This window comes from Ascidia mentula, chromosome 2, assembly GCF_947561715.1.
Source record: "Ascidia mentula chromosome 2, kaAscMent1.1, whole genome shotgun sequence".
NCBI classification, from domain to species: domain Eukaryota; kingdom Metazoa; phylum Chordata; class Ascidiacea; order Phlebobranchia; family Ascidiidae; genus Ascidia; species Ascidia mentula.
In genome coordinates this window covers 5,082,444-5,104,857 of record NC_138567.1, presented here as the reverse complement: position 1 = coordinate 5,104,857, position 22,414 = coordinate 5,082,444, and the positions used below count along the sequence as shown (strand labels likewise).

General features: G+C 39.4%; 3 protein-coding genes across 3 annotated transcripts; all 3 read right to left on the bottom strand.

Moving 5' to 3' along the window:
- Positions 1-1,946: 1,946 nt before the first annotated feature.
- Positions 1,947-8,976, bottom strand: LOC145888909 (solute carrier family 13 member 2-like). The gene is made up of 14 exons (XM_082979780.1): positions 8,862-8,976; positions 8,548-8,675; positions 8,149-8,414; positions 5,864-6,002; positions 5,672-5,788; positions 5,490-5,588; positions 4,604-4,755; positions 4,397-4,519; positions 4,154-4,258; positions 3,699-3,922; positions 3,516-3,628; positions 3,213-3,374; positions 2,884-3,021; positions 1,947-2,681 (listed from the first exon to the last, which is right to left on the bottom strand). Exons 2-14 carry the CDS (start codon positions 8,653-8,655, stop codon positions 2,532-2,534), a joined length of 1,896 nt encoding a protein of 631 aa, XP_082835906.1. The 5' UTR covers positions 8,656-8,675; positions 8,862-8,976; the 3' UTR covers positions 1,947-2,531.
- Positions 8,977-9,866: 890 nt separating this feature from the next.
- Positions 9,867-15,066, bottom strand: LOC145889955 (Na(+)/citrate cotransporter-like). Its single transcript, XM_082981004.1, has 13 exons — positions 14,959-15,066; positions 14,329-14,594; positions 13,604-13,742; positions 13,411-13,527; positions 13,216-13,302; positions 12,528-12,679; positions 12,334-12,456; positions 12,012-12,116; positions 11,462-11,664; positions 11,285-11,397; positions 10,825-10,986; positions 10,364-10,501; positions 9,867-10,016 (listed from the first exon to the last, which is right to left on the bottom strand). Exons 1-13 carry the CDS (start codon positions 15,064-15,066, stop codon positions 9,867-9,869), a joined length of 1,863 nt encoding a protein of 620 aa, XP_082837130.1.
- A 2,358-nt stretch (positions 15,067-17,424) lies between these two features.
- Positions 17,425-21,270, bottom strand: LOC145888854 (zinc transporter ZIP3-like). The gene is made up of 3 exons (XM_082979722.1): positions 20,812-21,270; positions 20,484-20,572; positions 17,425-20,008 (listed from the first exon to the last, which is right to left on the bottom strand). The coding sequence occupies exons 1-3, from the start codon at positions 21,177-21,179 to the stop codon at positions 19,401-19,403; spliced, it is 1,065 nt and encodes a 354-aa protein (XP_082835848.1). The 5' UTR covers positions 21,180-21,270; the 3' UTR covers positions 17,425-19,400.
- Positions 21,271-22,414: the final 1,144 nt, after the last annotated feature.

The window sequence follows — 22,414 nt, the reverse complement described above, 5'->3', positions numbered from 1 at the left end:
GTACTTTATGTATTTGACCTGCATCGTGGGTTCATCAATGTGCGACTAATACTGCGAACTGCGGAAATGCTTACCTGTTTCTACGTATAATCGGTGTTGCTGAATGTTCTGCCAACATTACCAAAGTTGACCAATACGTTTGCTTTAGGATATCAGTTTATTAGTTGGGCTGATAGCAATACTGGGAACAAAGGTAATGTTTTTCACGTTTCCACGTACGAGTTAAGTTTTGTTTGCCAACTTGTGTGTCCTGCCAATCTGGGTGTACATAACGCTTCTCGGGGAAGTTGGCTATATAAGCACACGCGTGTAGCCTAATTCATACTGGTGTTGTTATATTCCGCAAGCTGTTACAGTAGAACATCAAAAAGCTAGCTTTTGGCCTACGCAAAAAATAAAACCCGCTATCCAAACATCGTCGCATTGAACATGTTGCTAACACTTTGTATCGTTTTTGTTGGACTTGGGTCGGTTTTGACAGCAAGTATCGAAGACAATCCATCAACAGCTCCAAAAGCTCCTTCCAATTGTACAGGTAGGTCTGTGTATAAATTTTGTTGCTAGCAGGTGTCTTAACTTTTGTGATAAACCTTCCACAGATAAGATTGAACGACTTGAGCGGCAAGTAAGGCATCTTGATAGTTTGGTATCCTATGCTTACATGGCTCCGAGCGTTCCAACAGTTAGTAAGTAGCAGGTTAACCATAATGTTTATAGTAGTTAGTGTAATGTGTACGATTTACATTTTCAGATTGCACGCTGACACGCTTTACATTTCTACGTGTTCAACAAACGCAAGACTATGTGCGGTACAGAGGGTATTTCCCAAGGATGACGAGCGGCACGATTTGTGCGTGGATCAAAGTTAATGAATGGCCGAACGACTTTGCTACAATACTTAGTTACTGGACAAGTTCAAAGAGTGATCTATTTATTTATCGGATTAAACCGCCAAACATACTTGGCTTGAACATACACAACTCATGGGCTGATGATTTTATACTGAAGCAACCTAATGAATTGGTTAGTTTGATTGAATAGGCTGCACCAACACCTTTTGAATGATTGTTTTAAACAAAGCGTAGTAGGTTTGTTTTTCTTTCATGCATAATTTATCAGCTATTTTTACACAGAATCACATTTGCACGTGGTTTGATTCGGGAAGAAAAGTGATTGGAACGTTTGTTAATGGGGAGGAATACCCTCCTGTAGGATACTCCGGTGTCATAATTGATGGAGGTGGAAGCGCGTTGATTGGACAAGAGCAAGATGCTTATAACGCCGGAAACCGAGATCCAAACCAAAGCTTAAGGTTTGAATCACAAATTATTAACTACAGTTGCAATGTGGTAATTTACTGAAATGCCAGCTTACTATAACAAGTTCTAACAAAATGAAAATTTGTTACAAGGCTAAACTGCTTTCCTTTTTCATTTAGCGGAACGATTGACAACTTTATGATCTGGCCACGTGTACTTTCACACGTGGAAGTATTGAGAATGGCGGGAATGTGTCAATGTCCAGTCGATCACGCTGTTGTCCTAACAAACGACCGCATCGAGTTATGGGGCGAGACCAGCTACACTGTTCCAACTGAGTGCCCTATGCTAACTGTGTAATATCAGACAAAAGAGATTAATTACATTTAGAGGTGTATTTTATTTGTATCTATATGTTATTTTACAGCAATTCTATGTACAAAATAAAAAAATTGCAAATGTTTTAGTTTCCAAACTTGCGTGCCTTGTGTTAAAATGCAGTCTGTGCACTCAAAGACAATAAAATGCACAAGGAGCATTTGTTTCAAGTCGTGAATTTTGAAATCAAAGCAACGCGAATATTTTCTTCATGCAAAATTAACAAAAGTGCTGGTAAATATTTGATTTACCCATCAGTTTATTTCAACAGATAGAGTGACCACAATAGTTTAATATAATTATTCCGTGTCCAATACCAAGTCCAGCCAATTGACGGACAAATTCCTACAGATAGAATTACCTCAAACGTAGTATGAGTCACAGAATTTTGAATATACTTTTACTGCGTACCTAAACAGTTTTGTCTTTATCGCCGATTCTGTGTTATTATTTTATTTTGTTGTTATATTAATTTTTTGTTGAGATTCTTGTGCACAGAAAGTCATCAACTCTTTAGAGCCCAAGGGTATACTGATCAACAGAAAAAAATTAAATAAAAAAGACACTGGGCTTTAAAGTTAAAAAAAAAATTGAAAAAGCAGAAACCTTGCTTGTATAGGTCTTTAAAGTCATGGGTTCACCGGTGACCCATGGGGCTCTAAAGGGTTAAATTAAAATCCACTTTTAGTCATATTCATGACCAAAGTATGAGTATCAAAGACTTGGGAAATATACAGTTCAATCAGAATATTATTGTTCAATATGAGTGCTCGAAAATACATCACTGCATCTTAAAAGAAAATTACACGTTCTAAGTTCTAAAATTACACTTTTGACTTGGTTTTTGTGCAATCCTCATTTATTTATATTTTGATTTGCAAGTTGCCAAGGAGGTCAAACTGCCAAGGGAGGTGCTTCGGTGGTGTTGTCGGGAACAGCCCACTCTGGAAATTCGTTCAAACTGAACGTACTCATCCCGTATGTATTGATAAAGAGTGTTATAACTGCCACACCCGCAATATTGAGAAACCAACCAGATTTTATCTGCAAACAAAACAAAGAGTATCTGAAAACAAGTTATGCTTTTTGTAATTCCCAAACAGGGCAAAATACGGTTTCCGTATCTTTTACACACAACTCGTCGTGAAAGTTGATCGCTAGCATCACAACGTCATGATAATAAATTTTGTAAGCGATAAAGGTAATTGATAATTCCTAGCTTTCAAAATCGCCACTGCTGTCTTACCAGGTCGATAACCCTGACGTGGCCGTAGGAAAATGCAATGGCATTGGGAGGGGTTGCCACTGGCAACATAAACGCAAGTGATGACGCGATGACCGGAGGCAGCATGAGATAAAGTGGATGGACTTTAATGGCTACAGCCTGCACACAAACACACATGAGAAACCAACGCAACAACTTAACAAAAAGTTGGTAATCGTCAAGATTTGATTTAATGTTATACTTTATTGGACAGATGAATTACTGGATGAGGTTTTCAGCCACAGCTTCTTTATGCTTATTATACAAAAATTTACAATGGCGGTCAGACATAGAGCTTGTGGAGAACTTACCAAATCCGCCAGAATGGGAACGAACAGTGCGGAAGTGGCGGTGTTGCTCGAACACTCGGTAAAGAGACACACGATGATAGTGCAAACCAAACATATTGCCCACGTCTCAATTCCATCCAGAAATGTCAGTAAGTCTCCCATCCATGCTGAAAATCCTGACGCCTGCCAGGTAGAAATATCAAAAAATCATAAACAAACGTCCAATGAGGGGTTTGTTAATTTAAAAAAAAATGTTTATTGTAACTAAAAAAAAAAAAAAGTATATTGTGAGGTAACTAAACTAAAGAACTATTGCTATTTTACCACTGCTCCGTCAGCAAGTGCAAACCCCCCTGTAAGCAGGAAGAGTATATCCCATGGAAACATCTTGTGGACAGTCGGCCAGTCCAGCACAGGCGGAACCGGTTTCTTAATCACTGAAATTAATAGCAACGTTAAATATTGCGGAGAAAATCAACAACAAAAAAGGGCTTGTTAGCCTTTTACCTGTATCATCGTCACGCTTCAACAGACTCGGTCGTTCGCCCGGCAACACGAAAAGCAGAAAACCCATTGCCATGGCAACCGTACCGTCGGTGGGCTTAAAAATGGGCTCACCAGATTCGTCTTTGGGAAAAATTATCGTCCATCCAGGGATAAATCCAGGGTCGCGGAAAAACCACAAGAGGGCGGTAGTGATGAAAAGAATCAACACTGTCACCTCCCCCCACCTTTATGACGAAATCACTGCATATTTTGACCGAACATATGCGAAATTGGGTTCTATCTGGACACACCACGGCAAATGTGCATCGCAAACATTTATAATCAAATTGTTTCTACGTCCGCGATTGTACAAAATGCAGAAAACAAAAACACGTTTATTAGAAATTTTACAATGCAGCGGAGATAAAAAAATACTCAGTGGCAAACAAGGACATGTGATGATTGAAACAACTTACTTGATATCGCCAAGTGCGTCATATTCGGCCCTCACAACCCGTTTAGCATCTTTTTCTCCCTGCGATTCCTTTCCTTTACCGAAGCAAGAGGTGACTTCACTCATACTAAAAAAGAGCTTCTTTGGTCAATTCAAAAAGCCTTAAAAATGCATTAGAAATTATTGAACCTGTGCCTATTAACACTAAAAACCTAAACAGCACCCAAACAATGTGTTCTTTAAAATGGGAGTATTAGTAACTTACTCCAACCCGAGCCAGAAGAAACTCATCCAAAAATACGCAATGACGACCAAAACACAAGAACCGGGAAGGCAGTAGATCATCCAATTGGCGAAAGAAAGTTGAATGTCTGCGTCTGGAAAGATTCTGAATAACACAACGCGAGTACTTTGTTAAGAAAATCTTCAAAATTGTACCAAAATTGTCGCAAAGTATTATATATATCCATACGTTTCGTATTGGCCCGATAATATTAGGTTTGGGGTGGTTCCTGTGAGAGTGGATGTTCCGCCGATACTAGCGGCGTACGGCACACACAAGGTGACGCCCTTGATCAAATTATCCATCTGACTTCGCCGTTTTTTTTCTTCTCTCTCCAGGTACTGCAACGAAAGAGGTTATTTGCGTTTCCCAACGACTATACCCTAGTTCTAAGATCTATAAAAACACATGGTGATGACAAACCGCTGAAGTGACGTGCAAGGTGATGGGGAAAAAACTTGTGCGTCACAACTGGTTTGTTATTCGAACCAAAATTGTGGTGCATGATTCGTAGGAATTTAAAAGTTAAACGTCAGTAAAATTGTACTGTGAAGTTGTGTTCTTGCGTATTTGTCACACGGTTGGTCCAATACCAAAATAAAACCAAAACTGAAATGCTCGGAACCATAACCGACATGCATGTTTACGCAAACAGCCAGAATATGCGACACAGAAATTCCTTCAAATATTAACGTTAGTGTTCCGGTTACATATTTTTATCGTTCACTCTTTTGCGCCTTTGGTGCTCACGCATATATGTGGTGTCGCGTTGTAGCACCGGATTACTTTTTATTGTTTTTGCGTTTTGATAAAGGCGTACATCCTACTGGTTGAAGGAGCTCTCTCGATCCTTCAATAAGTCAACTGTTACAATCCAAGACGCTATTTTCTTGTCGGGAAATGATCCATGAAGAGCATAGCCTGGCTACTTTTCATGTTGTTCATATTTAAGCTCATGTATGTCATGGTGTGGATGCTAAAACAATTACCGACATATTTAAGAACAGGTCATTACAGACGAATCTGACAAGCTTTGCCGTTCTTACGTGGGACAGTGCAACACAGGCCTGTTTACCTTTTCAACTTCGGCCTTTGCTTGGTCTTCAGAATGATACGATGGCGGAACATTAGTGTTGGTATTTTCATCACTGATTTGGATCTCAATTGTATAGTCCTGTGAACAACAAAATATGCGTAACTCGAGTTGTTCCTTAAGTGTTTCTCTGTCCAGGTTTATAAAGAAATACAATGGCTCACCTCCTTTTCGAACGCCTCGTTGTCGGCAAATGACGTCACATTGTAATCGTCAACTGCAACATCATTCGTAATGACGGTTGATTCTCCCTTGAATTTTGAAAGCTTTTCTTTGCGCAACTAGAGAATTACAGATGAATGTGAAATTTAGGTAAACAATCTCACCGTCTCGGTTTCTTAATGCAACAGACTCACTTTCTGAAACCCTCTTTCTGAGTCGGCTTTGAGTTCTCGGAAGACTGCTTCCACGATAGGAAGCATCATGGCCGTGGAAGCTGTGTTGCTGATCCACATGGAGAGGAAGAAGGTTGTTAGCATGAATCCCATCATCAAACTGCAAAAGAGAACATAAAACTATTTGTGAATGGAATTACACTCGTTATGTGTATCCTATTTTGAACATATTTATAATTTGTATCAGCCCAATTAGTTCACAGCAAAAAGTTAGTTCTACACTCTTGTCATTTAAGTTTTGCTTTCCAATGAAGGAAACTAGATGTTTAGCAATGAAAGAAAGCTTTTACTCTGAGTCATATATACATGGTGTTCCTTTCATCCAAACTTCTAAAAGGAATAAAAGTGAGCATGTCGTTTGAAAGGGCCAAGACTATTGAAGTTGCAGCGAAACTTTATGATTAAACGTCATTTTTGTGTCATTTTGTGCAATTTGATTACTTTTTGCGTATGCGTGCACATCTGGGATTTTGCGTATTAAATGCCAATCCTGGAAAGGACATGTTTGATTTTTTCACTGTTGATTCGAACTTTTGACACATGACAATAGTCAAAGCTATTATTATTTGTATATTATCCTCAAGTTCTCTGTTCTTGTTGTTTTGCGCTTAAATTAAATGTCACTTGCTTCATGGCAACAAAAACCGAAGCTGTTTGTCACGCAAATATAAAAAAAAATACCTGACAAGTCATATTATTCCGCGAAATTTATGTTGTAATTTAGGCCCAGGACTTTTAACTGTTGTTTGTTCGAGTATGTCTACAGATCGCGACAACATTCTACATCGAACTTCAGTGCACGTTCGAATGCTACGGTGCGACGATATATCGATTCATGAAGACGTTCTGCACGATTAAACCTCCGCGTGCTAATCCATGACGCACGTACAACACCTGACATTTACCCAGCAAACATTATCGAAAACGGGGGACTTTGTGATTAAACGTCATTTTTGTGTTATTTTGTGCAATTTGATTACTTTGCGTATGCGTGCACATCTGGGATTTTGCGTTAATCACTTCGCTCTCTTAGCCAGATGGGTTAATCTCGCACGTATGTGCTAATGGGTTTTGGTTTTAATTTTACATTGATGTTTTAGAATAATCCGTCCATATTCGCATTTTTTCTCATTTCGATGATATTATGATTACGCCTCGGCCTAAAAGAATACAGAGTAATCGCTGAGCGAAGTGGTCCAAGTTGTTTCTTAGTAAGTTACGCGCATACTAAGAAACATTGTTGGGAGAAAGTCGCATCGAGTGCTTATGTGTATTGATCTAAGGTATGTTTCGCGTTTTATGTTTTGATTAAAAAGTCGCAAAGGTAATTCTTGGTATGTGATTTTGATAGTCTTAGGAGTGTTTCGTTCTACAAACTACGGTCCCTGCAAAGTAAGGGTGCAAAAGAACCTCTCAAGCGTCAGAATTCCTCAAAATAATAACCGCTAAGAAACGCCCAGTCTAAGAGAAAATAATGCCTGTTACATAAGATCTATTTTTGTCCAACCTGAACCGACGAATTCCTAATCCAAGCAGTGGTAAATACGCATAAGGTGCTGAACGATCTGTATTTGCTAAGCTCGTACGATTGCAAGCTAATATTTGCAGACTGGTGCTGACACAGTAAAATATAGTTTATGCAATAGGCGTGACGAATCGCGCTGTCGAAAAAGTTTGGGCGTATTGGAAGTCAAACACTGGCCGCCATTGTGTCGCACAAACACGTTTTGTCTATATTATACGCACGTCAGACGTTCAGTTTGAAGAGAAAACATTTTTCTAAGGGATTGTTTTGTGCGCAAACAGTTTGGTCCTCACCATGAATTATGCAAGTGTGCATGTAGTCTAATCTACTAAAGGTTTATTTCAAACACTTTAAACGTCTTATTTATAACCAAAGATCGGTCAAGAAGTGCGACAAAATATTTTTTATGGTTCGCAGATTTTGCGAGCTGTTATAAGACACCCTCAAGCCAATTTAAGGACACTTAATTGAGCATTCAAGCGATGCCGTGGTTTAGGAGTTTACAGGAACACGATGGCATAACAAAAGACAGACAAAACAGTTCGAGGACAGTGTCATCATTGATAAACAAAATCCGGATATTTCTGTTCACATGTCACTACACAACATAACAATTATTACAGTGTTTTTTTGTATTGTGTAGTAATAGTATCTTCCAAACGTAAAAAAAGTAATACAAAATAAATATTCGGGTAATGTTAGTTGGTATTGCCACACTTACCATCTTGGCTTTACTCCAATCAGAAGGAGGACGCGGAGTGCGATCCTCTTGTGTAGTCCAGTAACTTCCACCGAGATTGCGATGAACATTCCTCCGATGAAGAGCCAACTCGTGTCCTTAAAGTAGGATTTTGCGACCTCAGATCCGGTCATGATCCCAGTTATAGGGAAGATGATGAGAGGAAGAAAGGCGGTAACTGATAGAGGAATAGCCTCCGTGATCCAGAAGATCGCCATGAGGAGTATGGTGTACCCACATGCTGATTCCTGTAATAATTTCCTCTCTCATCGAAAACATATGTACAATTGGAAACGTCTTAAAAAGTTATTTTTGAACGTACAAATAAAGTTTCTGGCCAATTTGAAATAACTAACAATTACAGACCGATATGATACTCACCGTGCCAGGAATTGCAATGACAAGGGGCAGCAAGAGGATGGGAGTCAAAAATGTGATCAGAGTGTTTCGAAACGCCCAGACTTTTTTGAGCCATAACGGTACACCCATTGCTTTTGCACAAATATCCGCTAAACATAAAAACTGTCAAAAGTTCATCCTTCCTTATATTTTTGAGCTGACATACGCACATAGTTATACCGAAAGCTTTTGACCTCAATCTGAGGTTGAAAAAGCTAAAAACCGGACTTTACGCTGCTGATCTACCACAAACAAACAATATCGTCGTTAAAAACGCCTTTGCATTGAAATATCACCTGCTTATGGTTACGTTTAACAAATCCCCTGCCTTGAGACATAGTTTTACGCCCAAGGGATTCCAAGTAACTTTTTAACTTATATTGGTCCCAATGTAACATAAATATCCGTGAGCACTCGAGAGCTGGGCATGCTGCAAGTGGAAAAACTCGCTTTTGTAACTTGAAAACCGCACGACCAGCGTTTTGTCTGGTATTGACGTCACTGAGGTAGAGGTTTTATGCTCCTAAGCAACAGAAGGTTGGCAAACAACCACGAAAAAGTGACGGCTTACCTGGACTATTAAAGGTAGTTCAGAACCTTACTCGAGAAACAGCGAGATATATATCTGCTTGCTTGCAGAGGTCGTGTTTAACTTTCCAATTGTTCCAGCGAATATTGTCGGATAATAAAGCATGGAGTTACTTTAGTATGCAGTGAATAAGGCAACATACAATAGGGTTCCGTAAGTTAATAGCATCACTAAATGTAACGTGTCTCCGATTCCTACTTTGTACTAACGCAGGAATTTACCCGTAACTTTGTTGTTGTATTTGTCGTTGAGGCTTATAATTACAAGAAGCATGTTTAACAAACAGTATTTTGCACGAACACAAGATAAACAAACTGCAAATCTGCACTCTTTTATTAGAACTTGGTTAAATATTTATCTTCTCAGTAAGTAATGAGATATCAAGGACAATAAATTGTTTCAATGGGCTTGATTTTGCCAATCTGTTTAAGATTTTCAATAGTAGGCAAGTAAGGGCCTGCACGGTAGGACGATCCTCACTAATGCGATAGCAGTATAAACATTTCTGCGTTTTCATAGACTATTAACAGAGTTAAAGCATGTGATGAAATTCGTTGTCACGTCATACAAAGTGCACTTTACATATCTTACATATTTAGGGATTCAAAATATTCGCAAATTTACTCTCATTCAGAAAACGTTTATGGAGGTGAGAAAAAGATATTCGCGATGCTGTTTTGTGATTTGTCAAACACTTTAACTAAATGGGATATCAAAATGCCAAGGCAGGTGCTTCGGTGTTATTCTCGGGTACAGCCCACTCTGGAAACTCGTTCAATCCGAACATACTCATCCCGTATGTATTGATAAACACCGATATAACAGCAATGCCAGCTATATTGAGAAACCAACCGGATTTTATCTGCAAACAAATTGAGATGCATATTCTTGATCTAGAGATGTATGTCAAAAAAGAGTTTTCTGTGGTATGTTATTGTGCACACAGAACAAATTAAAGACCACTGATCATTAGTGTCTTTTTGCAAGGCTATTGGTTAGTGCGGTGTACAGTTGTTCGTCTCCGTTGGTTCGTTTGTAGTTTTGTGCCCAACGCAACAAAATTGAATACTGCACTGCTGAGACCTCATGTAAGTCGAACCAGTGTGCACTGTCTACAGCCCACTGATCACTTTTGGCTCATTGCTTGTACGTATTAAAGAGTTTTAGTGGTCCCGAGATGAACCTTGACATAGTACTACGCAAACTTACCAGATCAATAACCTTGACGTGTCCATATGAAAATGCAATGGCGTTGGGAGGGGTTGCCACTGGCAACATGAATGCGAGTGATGACGCAATGACCGGAGGCAACATGAGATAAAGTGGATGGACTTCGATGGCTACGGCCTGTACATAAGGATAAGAAGAAATAAACGCAACAATACAATTAAAAAATGTTTTTTTTTATTCGATTTAATTAAATCTCTTCTTCTATAATGGCTACGCCCTGTATAAAAGACTTTAGCATGCATGATGTTCGTAAAAAAATGTTAGTATGAAAACATACGTCGAAGTTGTAAAGTTGGCGAGGATAATTTAAGGAAAAAAACAATTCATGCTCCTTTTAATCATTTTACAATTCCCTTGTGGGATTTTAATAACACCAAGAACACCATTATTATAATAATTCTAAACAGTTTTAAACATTAGGTATAATATAGCACACTTACCAAATCCGCCAGAATAGGCACGAACAGTGCGGAGGTGGCGGTGTTGCTCGAACACTCGGTAAAGAGACACACGATGATGGTACAAACCAAACATATTGCCCACGTCTCAATTCCATCGAGGAATGTAAGAAGTTCTCCCATCCAATCAGAAAATCCAGATTCCTGCCAGAAAGCAAATGGCCTCTTTAGCTTGTGTGTTCCCAATTTGTTTAGCTACTTACCCATGGGACAAAAAAACTTATACTCCTTTTAACATTTTATATGTTAATGCAATTTTGCAAAGTTAAGTTTAGGCATTTTGGGCATTTAACGTATCCCACATTATCCAGTTTCCTTTGAATTTAATAAGCAATTCCGATAACAACAGTTAACAAAAAGAAACTTCTGTTCTCTGGATACCACGCATTTTATAAAAGCAATGTTGTTTTTAAACCTAAACAAAAGAAAAATGTTGCTTTACCACTGCTCCGTCAGCTAGTGCGAACCCCCCTGTAAGCAGGAAGAGAATATCCCATGGAAACATCTTGTGGACAGTCGGCCAGTCCAGCACAGGTGAAACCGGTTTCTTCATGACTAAATCGGGACACAAACAACAACACACATTATCGTGACAATGCAGCCTGAATTTAAAACTTACCTGTATCATCGTCACGCTTTAGCAAACTCGGTCGTTCTCCTGGCAACACAAAGAGCCACAGTGCCATTGTCATAGCGACCGTGCCGTCGGTGGGTCCGTCCTCAGGAAAGATGATCGCCCATCCTGGGATGAATCCAGGGTCGCGGAAAAACCACAAGAGGGCGGTAGTGACGAAAAGAATCAACACTGTCACCTCCCCCCACCTTATTGAAGACACAAACAAGAGGGGCGTTCGTTAATTTGATGCATTTATTTTCTTCACCAGTTATTTTGCTAATAAATCTTTATTCGGGTAACTTTTTGACGAAAACTTAAACAACGCCAATAGTATACCTTTCTATTGCCACCCATACTACACGGGGGAGAGGGTGTTTCGGCGTAAGTGAATTTGAAAATATTACTTTTAACAGTACTATTTTGTTTCACCAAAGCAGCAGATATTTGACTTCCCATAACATCGTAATGTCCGTAAAAGTCAAAAAACGAAGAAATGTGTCACCTAGATTAAAATATGTGATAGTGATCTGCCCAGGCCCCTCTAAATTATTACTTGATGTCGCCCAGAGCATCGTATTCGGCCTGCACAACCCTCTTCGCATCCTTTTCACCCTGCGACTCCTCGCCATTTCCGAAACATGACGTCACTTCGCTCATACTGCAAAAAACAAATGTTTCTTTCTGTTCCTGATCGTTTCAAATGTAATTGAAGAATAAATGTTTAAACTTTGACCTCCACAGCAATTAGTTATAGTCCACGAGATTTGTAATTTCGTAACTCGAAAAGCCGAATTTGTAACCATCACCAGAAATTGCCAAACCTGTGCCCATTATCATGTGTTGTTATATAATTAAAAAGAGTTTTGGTTACTTACTCAAATCCAAGCCAGAAGAAACTCATCCAAAAATACGCAATAACGACCAAAACACAAGAACCGGGAAGGCAGTAGATCATCCAATTGGCGAAAGAAAGTTGAACGTTTGCGTCTGGAAAGATTCTGCGAACATCTCGCAAATCATTTTCTGCACAAAAACCGCGAAGACTAAATAGTTTTTCGAGTAAACTTACGTTTCGTATTGACCCGACAATAGTAGATTTGGAGTGGTTCCTGTGAGTGTGGCTGTTCCACCTATACTAGCGGCGTACGGCACACACAAGGTGACGCCCTTGATCAAGTTATCCATGCGAGTTTGACGTTTCTTCTCTTCTTTTGCTAGGAACTGTGGCATTTGTAATGTTAGAAAATTTGGACTGTGATAATCCAATCAAAGCATGATGATTTGAAAGATTTGCTGTACAAATGCATATATGGTATACTGTTAAAAAGTGTGTGCGAGATACAGTAGAAAAACGCGTTCATAAAACAGCTACCTTCCACTCTATGAAACTATATGATGTTACCAATGCAAAGATTAGTAAAACGAACGTAAAACAGTATTTGTTCACTTGATTAAATAGTTGCGTAAATAGAGCAAGAAGTCGCGAAAAAGTTTCGTTCAACATATCACCACTTAAAACAGTGGCCCCAGGTTACTCATACAATGAGGTTGTTTAAATATTAACAAGTTGTTCAATAATGGCGCCACTTGTTTCTCGCACGCAATTACCATGGCGCAAACATCATCGTCGCAATGTTTGCAAACTAAAATCACATCACACACTCATTATATTAAAACATTCCATTCTGTGGATCGCATCAGGATATTGGTTTAAATATAATGCTTTTTGACTTCTGTATCTCTAGCTTTGTATTAACCTGTTCTACTTCGGCTTCTTCTGTGTTTTCAGAGTCGTAGGACGGTGGACTTTTATCGGTGTTGTTATCTTCTTCATCAACTTTGATCTCAATGTTATCTTCCTATATATATATGTTTATAAACAGAGAGAAGGTCCCCACTCAGTAAAGCTCTATGACATTATGGGTGTCAAATGTATGAAAAGTGTATATTACCTGTGCATCGAAAGCCTTGTTATCTGCAAATGACGTAACTTTATAATCGTCATTTGAAACATCGCTGGAAATTACACTTGATCTTCTCTTAATTTTTGAAAGCGTTTCTTTGCGCAGCTAAAACAACGTAAAATATGTGACATTTGTTCAAGAAAATCGCAATAAATGGATGTCAATGTGAAAAGTGTCTTACTTTCTGAAACCCTCTTTCTGAGTCGGCTTTGAGTTCTCGGAAGACCGCTTCCACGATTGGAAGCATCATGGCTGTAGAAGCTGTGTTGCTGATCCACATGGAGAGGAGGAACGTGGTTAGCATGAATCCCATCATCAAACTGCAAAAAAATATCATTATATCGTCGGTCAATAGAATCCTTGGGTGGATTTTTCAAATTTCAAACATTTGGTAATATCTTTATATCAATCGAATGATTTGAAAATATAGTCCGTGTCTTTCTGTTTTGTGTTTGATTTGTTTGGGTTAGAACAGTTTAGGAAATGTGCTGTGTTGATTGCATCTATAGTCAACATATTGAGTAAATGAGCAATCATTTTGCAGAAAAGTAGGGACACTTCTGCGAACCACGACAGCTGTTATCTACTAACCGCAAGGTTAATATTTCACAGTACACGTATTAAACTAACTTTGTAATTCAACTTCTCCATATCGAGTCTGGCAAACATTGCCATAGCCAGCTACGCCATGTGCTTGTTTACAATCGCTATCGAGCTTTGTATAACTGGCGAACGTTATTCATGTAGTAGCTTATTACCATTGCCATTATTTCCATTTGTAAATCCAAATATATACTCAAAGCAATCACTTCGCAATATACAATGACGGTGTCCTTTTGCCTATGATATAATGTTAAGAGAAATGCTTTCAACCTGTTACGGTCGACACTACGGTGTATTTCATACCATCTTGGCTTTACTCCAATCAGAAGGAGTACACGAAGTGCGATCCTCTTGTGGAGTCCGGTAACTTCCACCGAGATTGCGATGAACATTCCTCCGATGAAGAGCCAACTCGTGTCCTTGAAGTACGACTGGGCAACCTCGTCCCCTGTCATGATCCCGCTTAGAGGAAAGATTGTAAGAGGAAGAAAGGCGGTAACAGCAAGCGGAATTGCCTCTGTTATCCAATAGATCGCCATGAGGAGTATGGTGTACCCGCATGCTGCTTCCTGAGACAAAACTATTATTTGCACACTGCTTACGACGTTTGATTTGCGACTTTTTAAACTGACACATTTGTATAAATTTGACGTATGTGTGGACAGATTGACGTCAAAGTTGCGAAATGCAATAGATAGGTCAAATATGACACTAAATCGACGTAAACTCAGCGGTAAACCTAGTGTTAATATCGTAAAAACTGTTTGCCAATCATTCAAAACCGCTATTACACAATCAGCAAACATATAAGGGTGTTACGATGCCGCAGGAATATACAGTGTTATTAAATGTAAACATCTGTACAAAACCTGTTACATCGGCGCAATGTGTGCCGTGTAGTCACTATAAAACACATCCAGTTTTGATACTTACCGTGCCAGGAATTGCAATGATAATGGGAAGCAGCAAAATGGGAGTTAAAAATATGATGAGAGTGTTTCGAAACGCCCACACTTTTCGCAGCCACAAAGGTACAGCCATGGTTGCTGGATTTAAAACTACTAATGTTACTGAAAGTGCTAGAAATGCCCAAAAGTTAGGAATATTTTGCCGACGTAACATTTGAAGCGAAGCCTGGCTTGCGTAAATCAAAAAATATCATATTAACAACGGCCGGGGGTCATTGTAAAATATCACTTTAACCTAATTCCAAATTTCAGTCAATAGTGTCTTTCAAATTCATTTTATAGTACCAACTGGACTATTTACAAAATTAGTTGTTTGAGGGAAAAAGGGTATCATATTTCAATTACACTTTTCAATATTAATTTCGTAATGATTAGTAATTTCGTTGATGGAAAACCAGCTTTCAAGAAAACTCTGCGATTCTGTACTGATTAAGTACAACGCATTCCAAACACATATCTATGGTATTACACTCGCTGACCTATACCAGTATGCACCCCTCCAGTGCTCAAACTCACATAACTTATCTGCAGTAAACGATTCTAGCAGATAACGTCGGAACGAACCACTTTACGCGTTGAGTGTCTATAAACGCCTTCTCAAATATTTGTTTTTCGGTCGTCGCAGAGTTTGCTGCAGCAAACATTAATTAGTTAACAGATTGTGCATAATCAGCTTAATTGCATTCAAACGTAGCAAAGGCAAAAAACTTTTGACCATACGTAAAAAGACGCAGATTTCTTTGAAGGCACATTGATTACTAACTTCGTCAAAACATTTTTTGGTTTTTGTTCAATTTTTGTGCCTTCAAAAAATCTGCGTCTTTTCACGGATGGTCAAAGAAAAAACTGATCTGATCGTAATTCGAAACAAGTATATCTGCTTAAAAAATCCCATGAGATTTACAACTTGGTAAGCGGGTAGACGACTTGCCCGATGAATGTCAATCTCCCGTTAAAAATCCTATCTTCCGCCACCGCGCAAGCGGTTTGTTGTAGGTTAAATTGCCACAAGATGTCACCACAAAGCGTGGTTGCGGGGCATTAGTCAAACGAAAGCCTGGATTTTGAAAAACCTTGTTTCAAAATACGCAAACTAAAGTATAGGGTCTCCGTTTTTCCTACTAGTAAGTTAATAAAATAATTATACTTACAAAATGTCGATATCCTCTTTTAATCAATATTTTTGGTTCAAGCAGTTAATGTTAACTGGACTTGACGCGAACTTGACCACAAGAAGTTGTACCCAACAACGACAGTGTATTAAACAACCAACCATGACCACGGATGGTGCTCTGGAATGTAAAATGTGTATAATGAAATGTACATGTTTACTTTTTATGCAAAGTTATGCAAAGTCGTCGCCTGGCTTACATTATTTAACTCTCTGCTTAATTGCTCAGCGCTCGTACGCGCTCTTACGTTCAAATTTAATTTCATACATAATTTATAAGACGCGGTTTGTGAACGATATTAAGTCGATAAAATCTTGTTGATGGGTTGATGATACATGGAACACGGTCTCCAGATTCGCTTGCTTTGTTTTACCATCGGCAAAAGTTTCTTGTTTACACAATGTAAGCAACCATACAATGGTATTAGTTTTGCAATATTGTGGACCCATATATGACCTATTAGTGTGGTTTGCACAAGTTATAACAAAACCAACTTTGCACACCTTGCTGGAATTTCAAGAATAATGCTTCTTTCAGAAGAAGTGCAACCAGGAGTTTGACAATGACGTAATTGTTGCTCACTGACGAGTACCGTAGACTCGAAGCAGTCGCAATGTTTGACTGGTGTCGTAAAGTAGGAAACAATTGGAATCAAATCGTTGTTGAACTTTTCCTCAACACAATGGTTCCCTGTCGAGTCCTTGACGTGTTGCCGCTTTTCCTCGAAAGAATGCGGAAATTTTTGCAAGTGTCGGGTTAAGAGTTTCCTGTCCATGAAGGAGATAGCAAAAAGTCTGAAATACACGCAGCTATCCGGCAAGTAGCGCACGCAAAGTTTACCATCTTGTACAATGTAAAATAATACTGAAACAAACTGGCTCTGAAACCTCAAAACTTATGCATTAATGAGACAAACGCAAATCGCAAACTCAAAAAGCAAATTTGTTTTGTTGGAAAATGGCCGCCTTGCTGAGTTTGTCGTCATCCGCGCGGGGCAAAATGTTTTTTAGCGATTTAAAGCCAGCGTTGATACTTTGCATGCGGCGTCGCTCATTGCTATTGGCAATCTCACGACCGATTTCGAGATCCTGTTCCCGCTGTTCGTCTGAGTGGGCAACACCTACAATCGGCATCAGTTCAAAAAAATTTTCTTGAGTGGCAACTGTTCGAAAGTGGTCTGTGTCAAACTGCTAACTTTGCATTTTTTGTATGAAGTTGACAACCGATTAATGTTTATTCCAATACACATATACGCGAAATTTATATTGTGCATACTGTCAAAAAAACAACAAACTTGCGGGCATTTGTGTGTGAGCAAATCCATGAGATTTGTACCGTTTCTAATATGGTTGAAATACGTTAATTGCATGCGATAAATATCAACTTATCAATGGTCGTGGATGGCTAGAAACAATTTCCCAAAGACAAATTTGCAATGGTATTTTTTCTATAATATAACAATACGGTAAGTTGATCAGACACTAAGTGTATTGTAGCTTTGGTAGATAAAACGTAATACAGTATTTGCAAATACGAATATCTCCACAGCGATATGTCAGCGGTGGTAGGTTAGTTACGGTAACTGTTTCTAACACATTCCGAAACAATTGCAATTACTCAGTTCAACCAATGTGTTGTTCCCTTGGGTGTAAAGTGTTTAGATCACGTAATTAAAGTTTTAGTCATGGGTTTTTCCCGAAGTATATTAGAATGAGTGGTATATAGGAAAGCTCATGCTACAGGCGATGAGGTAATTAACAGTAAACAAGCATGCTGAAACGATGAACAGCCCATTGCAATATTAATTGAATCACAAACATCTTTGCGGACCGTGCGTGAAGAACACGCTAACTCCGCGAACAAGATATGTTCGGACCTCCATTTTCCCAAATTTTTACGTTGAGCAGAGAACGCACAAAGCTAAAAACGACCTTAAAGCGTTGTGATTCATTGCAATTTTTGCAAAATCGCTTTCGTATGAACAATACAAATCCCGTCAATGACCACTTACAAAAAATCCGATTACGAAGGTTTAACGATATTTTAATCCCATGCTTGCGGTACTTGCTACTTCGAGGTACATGACACAAATGCTTTTATTGTCTGCGGTTGACTGAGGTTGGTAAACCTCTTCGCTACGGTTACGCCCGCCTGCTTTTTTGAAATATTGCAACTTGTTGAAAGAGCGCTTGTTGTTTTCAATGCGCAAGATGCATTCAGTGATTTTGCGACGGCCGCACATATATTTATATATATTTGAATTTAAATTAAAAGCCTATTATCGGCGCGAATGAAACTTGGACAAGCAACATGCCAAACGTTTTTTAAAGTTGTTTATTATTATGAAACCATAGCAATTTTACAGGTAGAACGATGATAACTGACTTTTCTAATCGCATTAACAATAAAATACGAGTTGTCACACGAAATCCCTAAGGTCGTGCAAGTTTAATGAGGCTTCAATGTTGCCGGTGCATATCCGCTGATGATTGATCAGTTATACCAGTGGTATGTAGCACATTACTTTTGTAACCCTAACAAGTTTGATGAAGCAAAGCGGTTAATTGTCAACCTTGCGTTTTCATCGTATCTTAAAATTAAAAATTGCGTCAATATGATCGTTTGTTTTCGACAACAGAAATATATATCTGTTTGAATAATACAGAAACTGACGATGCTTTTACGCGAAGCTATAATATATGGGTTTTAAAAATGAAAGGTTGTACCGACGCTGGTTGTCTGCGATTTTTTAGTGTCCTGGATGCAGGCTGATTCCTGCAGTCTTAGATGACAAATCACAGACAAAAAACTAGTTTACTTTTTTACATGTTAATTGAAGTTTCGTTTCTCACAAACACAAAAGTTGCTAAAAAGGGAGAAAAATACGAGTGAATGCTGTTAATGCTGAGTGAAAAGAAGCGAGCAGAATTACCACCAATCCATAGCGTTCAAATTTGCATACAAAAGCCATCGTGTGATAATTGTAAGTTCTGTATGCAAGCTTTGCAAAGAGGCAAACAATTGGCCACGCAATTGAGGTTAAAAACATATGTTGGTTCCCTCTTTCAAAGTAATTTCTTATTAAGCTCAAACCAAACTGCGAATAAATTTTGTACTCATACCCTTAGTTGAAAGACGTCCAAAATGGCAGCGACTGCATGAATATCGGAAAATCAGTGCGAAGCAATGAGGATAAAAATTTACAATGTACACTGCAAACGGCAAGGCATGAATGTTAGCTGTGCTGTGCAAAGATTGAGCCTAGGATACAACCATAGCCCAGAAGCAGTGCGACCACCTTCAGTACTCTCATGCCATGGGCGTCAAACTCGGCTACAAGCACTTCGAAAAACGTAATGTAAAGAAAGGTACCGGTGGCTACAGCTTGAAGTATGACGTTAACCAGTGTGGTTACGTAGCTGTCCCCGCCGGTCACTTTGATGATAAGGCCAATGGAGATCCCTGCTGGCGACATTAGTGAAAATATGAGTGCCGCCGCCACGATCCTCTTTACACTCTGCTTGGTTTTGACCAGGTTTGTTCCCATGCTGAACGCCATCAATGACTTGTGGAACAGAACGGCAACAAAGATCGCCATCACGCTCCCAACGTCCTTCTGTAGACCCATAGCTATTCCCTCCAAAAGAGAATGCACAGAAAGGGTTGCCACTAGCAACAAGGAACGGATCGACTGGTGTTCATGAGCGGCCTTGTTTTCATCATCGCTGGAGTCAGGAATGCTTTCTCCTGATGTCATTTCTATGGCCGTTGTCTCGCCCACTTCCACTTCAAGCTTTTTCTTGCGTTTGTGTCGCCTGTGGTGAATTCCGTGAGCTGCTTGTTCTGTGGATACATACGTTGGATCGTATTAGCAACCCGACTAATATTGATCGTGTTTTAAATGTCGTCAAACACTTTAGATCGGAACGGTGTTTACCTTGTGTTTTCTAAATTTCGGGGAAATTACTTTTATTATCAAAACAATGTAGAACAAAGAACAAATAAAATGTAAGGTTGTTGCTGGTTTTACAATGAGATGCCCTGAATACGTCCCTGATGATTTAAACCAAACACTGTTTATTCATAGCCTCACGAGGACGAAGGATTAACAATCATCGGTCACACATTAGAAATATTGTCAAACGTTGAGCAGCCGTACTGCAACAAAACGACATTAATTAGATGCAAAATCCCTTAGCACATAGAGCATGGACACGAATGACATCCCGTGTGGTTATTGATTGAGCAAGATTATGGCAACCGCGGAAAGGACGCGTCCTTGAACGAATCGATTCGAGTCAACGAGTCGGGGACTTACCGACTATAAGAATGAAGAATAGCCCAAGAGTAATGACTATTTCTGCCATCGGCATCAAAGCCCTTTCTGTCGTTACTTGAGGATTTCCTCTGCAATTATACAAATAGTAAATTTTATATAATTTACGGTAGCTGCAGGCAAGGCCACTGCTTCGACGTATAAGAACTCGTCAATTAAGCTTGCTTATACTATTAGTAAATATTATGTCACGATTTACAAGCAATGAATATGGATGCGGACGTACACACCGCCAAACGTAAATAACGAACCAAACATGGTCAAAGTGACAGAAGGCAATATAAAAAAGTTATTGCTACAAACAACTTACGACTGTCCGTGCATGGGTGGCCATCTGATCTTGAACGTTTCGAAAACTTCCCGGATCTCTGGAAGCAATCCAATAAAGCTCGTTCCCAGGAAAATTCCCCCAGCAAAACAGTTCAAGAAACTCATGGCTCTTTTGCTCCATACTTTCCTGCGCCTCCTCTCTTCGTTTGAAAGGGGAGTTTCCTTGTCGTCGTAACTTGCTTCACAACATGAACAAAGTCTCGCCCAAAGTCCAGTCCTTGTTCCCGCCCGCCTCCTTCTTTTTAGGGACGAGAAGTGGATGCAGAAGAGGGGAAGCAACGCGGCAAGAAGGGTAAAAATCAGCAGGCCAAAAATGATAAGCACCTTTGTGGTGGTCACGTCCAGCATGTTGGGTCGGTCAATTGCTTGCGTGGGTAAAAGAATTTAATGTACTTGTGAGTTAGCCTTTACATCTTTCGTTGACATTCACTTTTGCTAATCTCCTGTTAAGAAAGATACGGTCATAAATACAATACAGCGCATTGCTCCAATTTCACTATACAAGATTGAGAAAAATAAGCGCTCTGAAGCGCCAAACTGCGCGAAACTGCGTCAAATTCAAATATTGCAAATCATTTTATACTGTAAGCCTGCTGACTTTTTTTGGAAACGAAGCACTCTGCACTCTGTCTTCCTAAAAACGCAAAGTTGAAAACTCTTAAAGACATTCCTAAAATACACCGCCGTCCTCATCAAAAACGTCACTTGATTCTGCGGTCAAAACGATCTATTTGAGTGTTGTTTCCAAACCTTTTTGCCCGCGGCGTTGAAGGGCTGACAAAGTTAGTCACTTAGACACACAAAGCGGAGTTGGCAACGGGCTTTGGTCTTTAATACAGGTACAGCCGGCGGCAATGCAGCAGTGCCGTGTGAAAAACATTCGCCCTGCTGACTCTAATGCAGCCGACACTAATTGATAATCGCGCTTTTAATGCAAGTATTTTGTTTCTTCCATTCTCTCATGGCGTTAGTTAAAGAATTGAAACTGTTCTCGTTGTACAACATGTATGTGCACTTCTGTTTATACATAATTGCAACTCGCAATGCAAAAGTTGTCACGAAACAATTGTGCTTGGCGCAATTTTTTGTTATTTTTTGGCAGACAAGATCGTCTACAATAGTCACACCAAGCTGCACCGATGAGACCTTACAGGTGAAAACAGGGGGTATCTGTCAGAATTTGTATCATTATGTTATTACTGTTGGTATATTAGTCACAAAACCGACCAACAGACCGAAAAAATTGTTAACTCTTCGGATGTCGTTTGATGCACCCCGAGCAAGCAAACTTCGCAACCAGATATTCCCTAATTTTCGAAGAACGCTTACGCCAACATCTCAATACAATAAGTCAGACGCTCATACATTCTGTACATAACAGGATGTAACATATGGGCTTGAGAATAGAAAAACTACGTTCACATTTCCATTGACACCAACTTAACCAGCAAAGAAGTGACGTCAGGTGTTATTGCGTTTTTCCACAAGTGCCTATCTACGCGATGTGTGCCCTGAGAAAAACGCGGTAAATATCGGAAATTAAACTGTATCAAATAACATCGCTGCAAACTGACTGGCGTCCC

Coding starts and splice junctions, on each gene's coding strand:
- LOC145888909 (XM_082979780.1), bottom strand. CDS start 8,655: ATGGGTGTACCGTTATGGCTCAAAAAAGTCTGGGCGTTTCGAAACACT. Junction 3,375..3,515: donor CACTTGCTGACGGAGCAGTG/GTAAAATAGCAA, acceptor TCTACCTGGCAG/GCGTCAGGATTTTCAGCATG. Junction 2,682..2,883: donor ACGTCAGGGTTATCGACCTG/GTAAGACAGCAG, acceptor TTTTGTTTGCAG/ATAAAATCTGGTTGGTTTCT.
- LOC145889955 (XM_082981004.1), bottom strand. CDS start 15,066: ATGGCTGTACCTTTGTGGCTGCGAAAAGTGTGGGCGTTTCGAAACACT. Junction 13,303..13,410: donor ACAAGGCTTTCGATGCACAG/GTAATATACACT, acceptor GATAACATTGAG/ATCAAAGTTGATGAAGAAGA. Junction 12,117..12,333: donor TTCTTCTGGCTTGGATTTGA/GTAAGTAACCAA, acceptor TGTTTTTTGCAG/TATGAGCGAAGTGACGTCAT.
- LOC145888854 (XM_082979722.1), bottom strand. CDS start 21,179: ATGCTGGACGTGACCACCACAAAGGTGCTTATCATTTTTGGCCTGCTG. Junction 20,573..20,811: donor CCACCCATGCACGGACAGTC/GTAAGTTGTTTG, acceptor GTATAATTGCAG/AGGAAATCCTCAAGTAACGA. Junction 20,009..20,483: donor ATTCTTCATTCTTATAGTCG/GTAAGTCCCCGA, acceptor ATGTATCCACAG/AACAAGCAGCTCACGGAATT.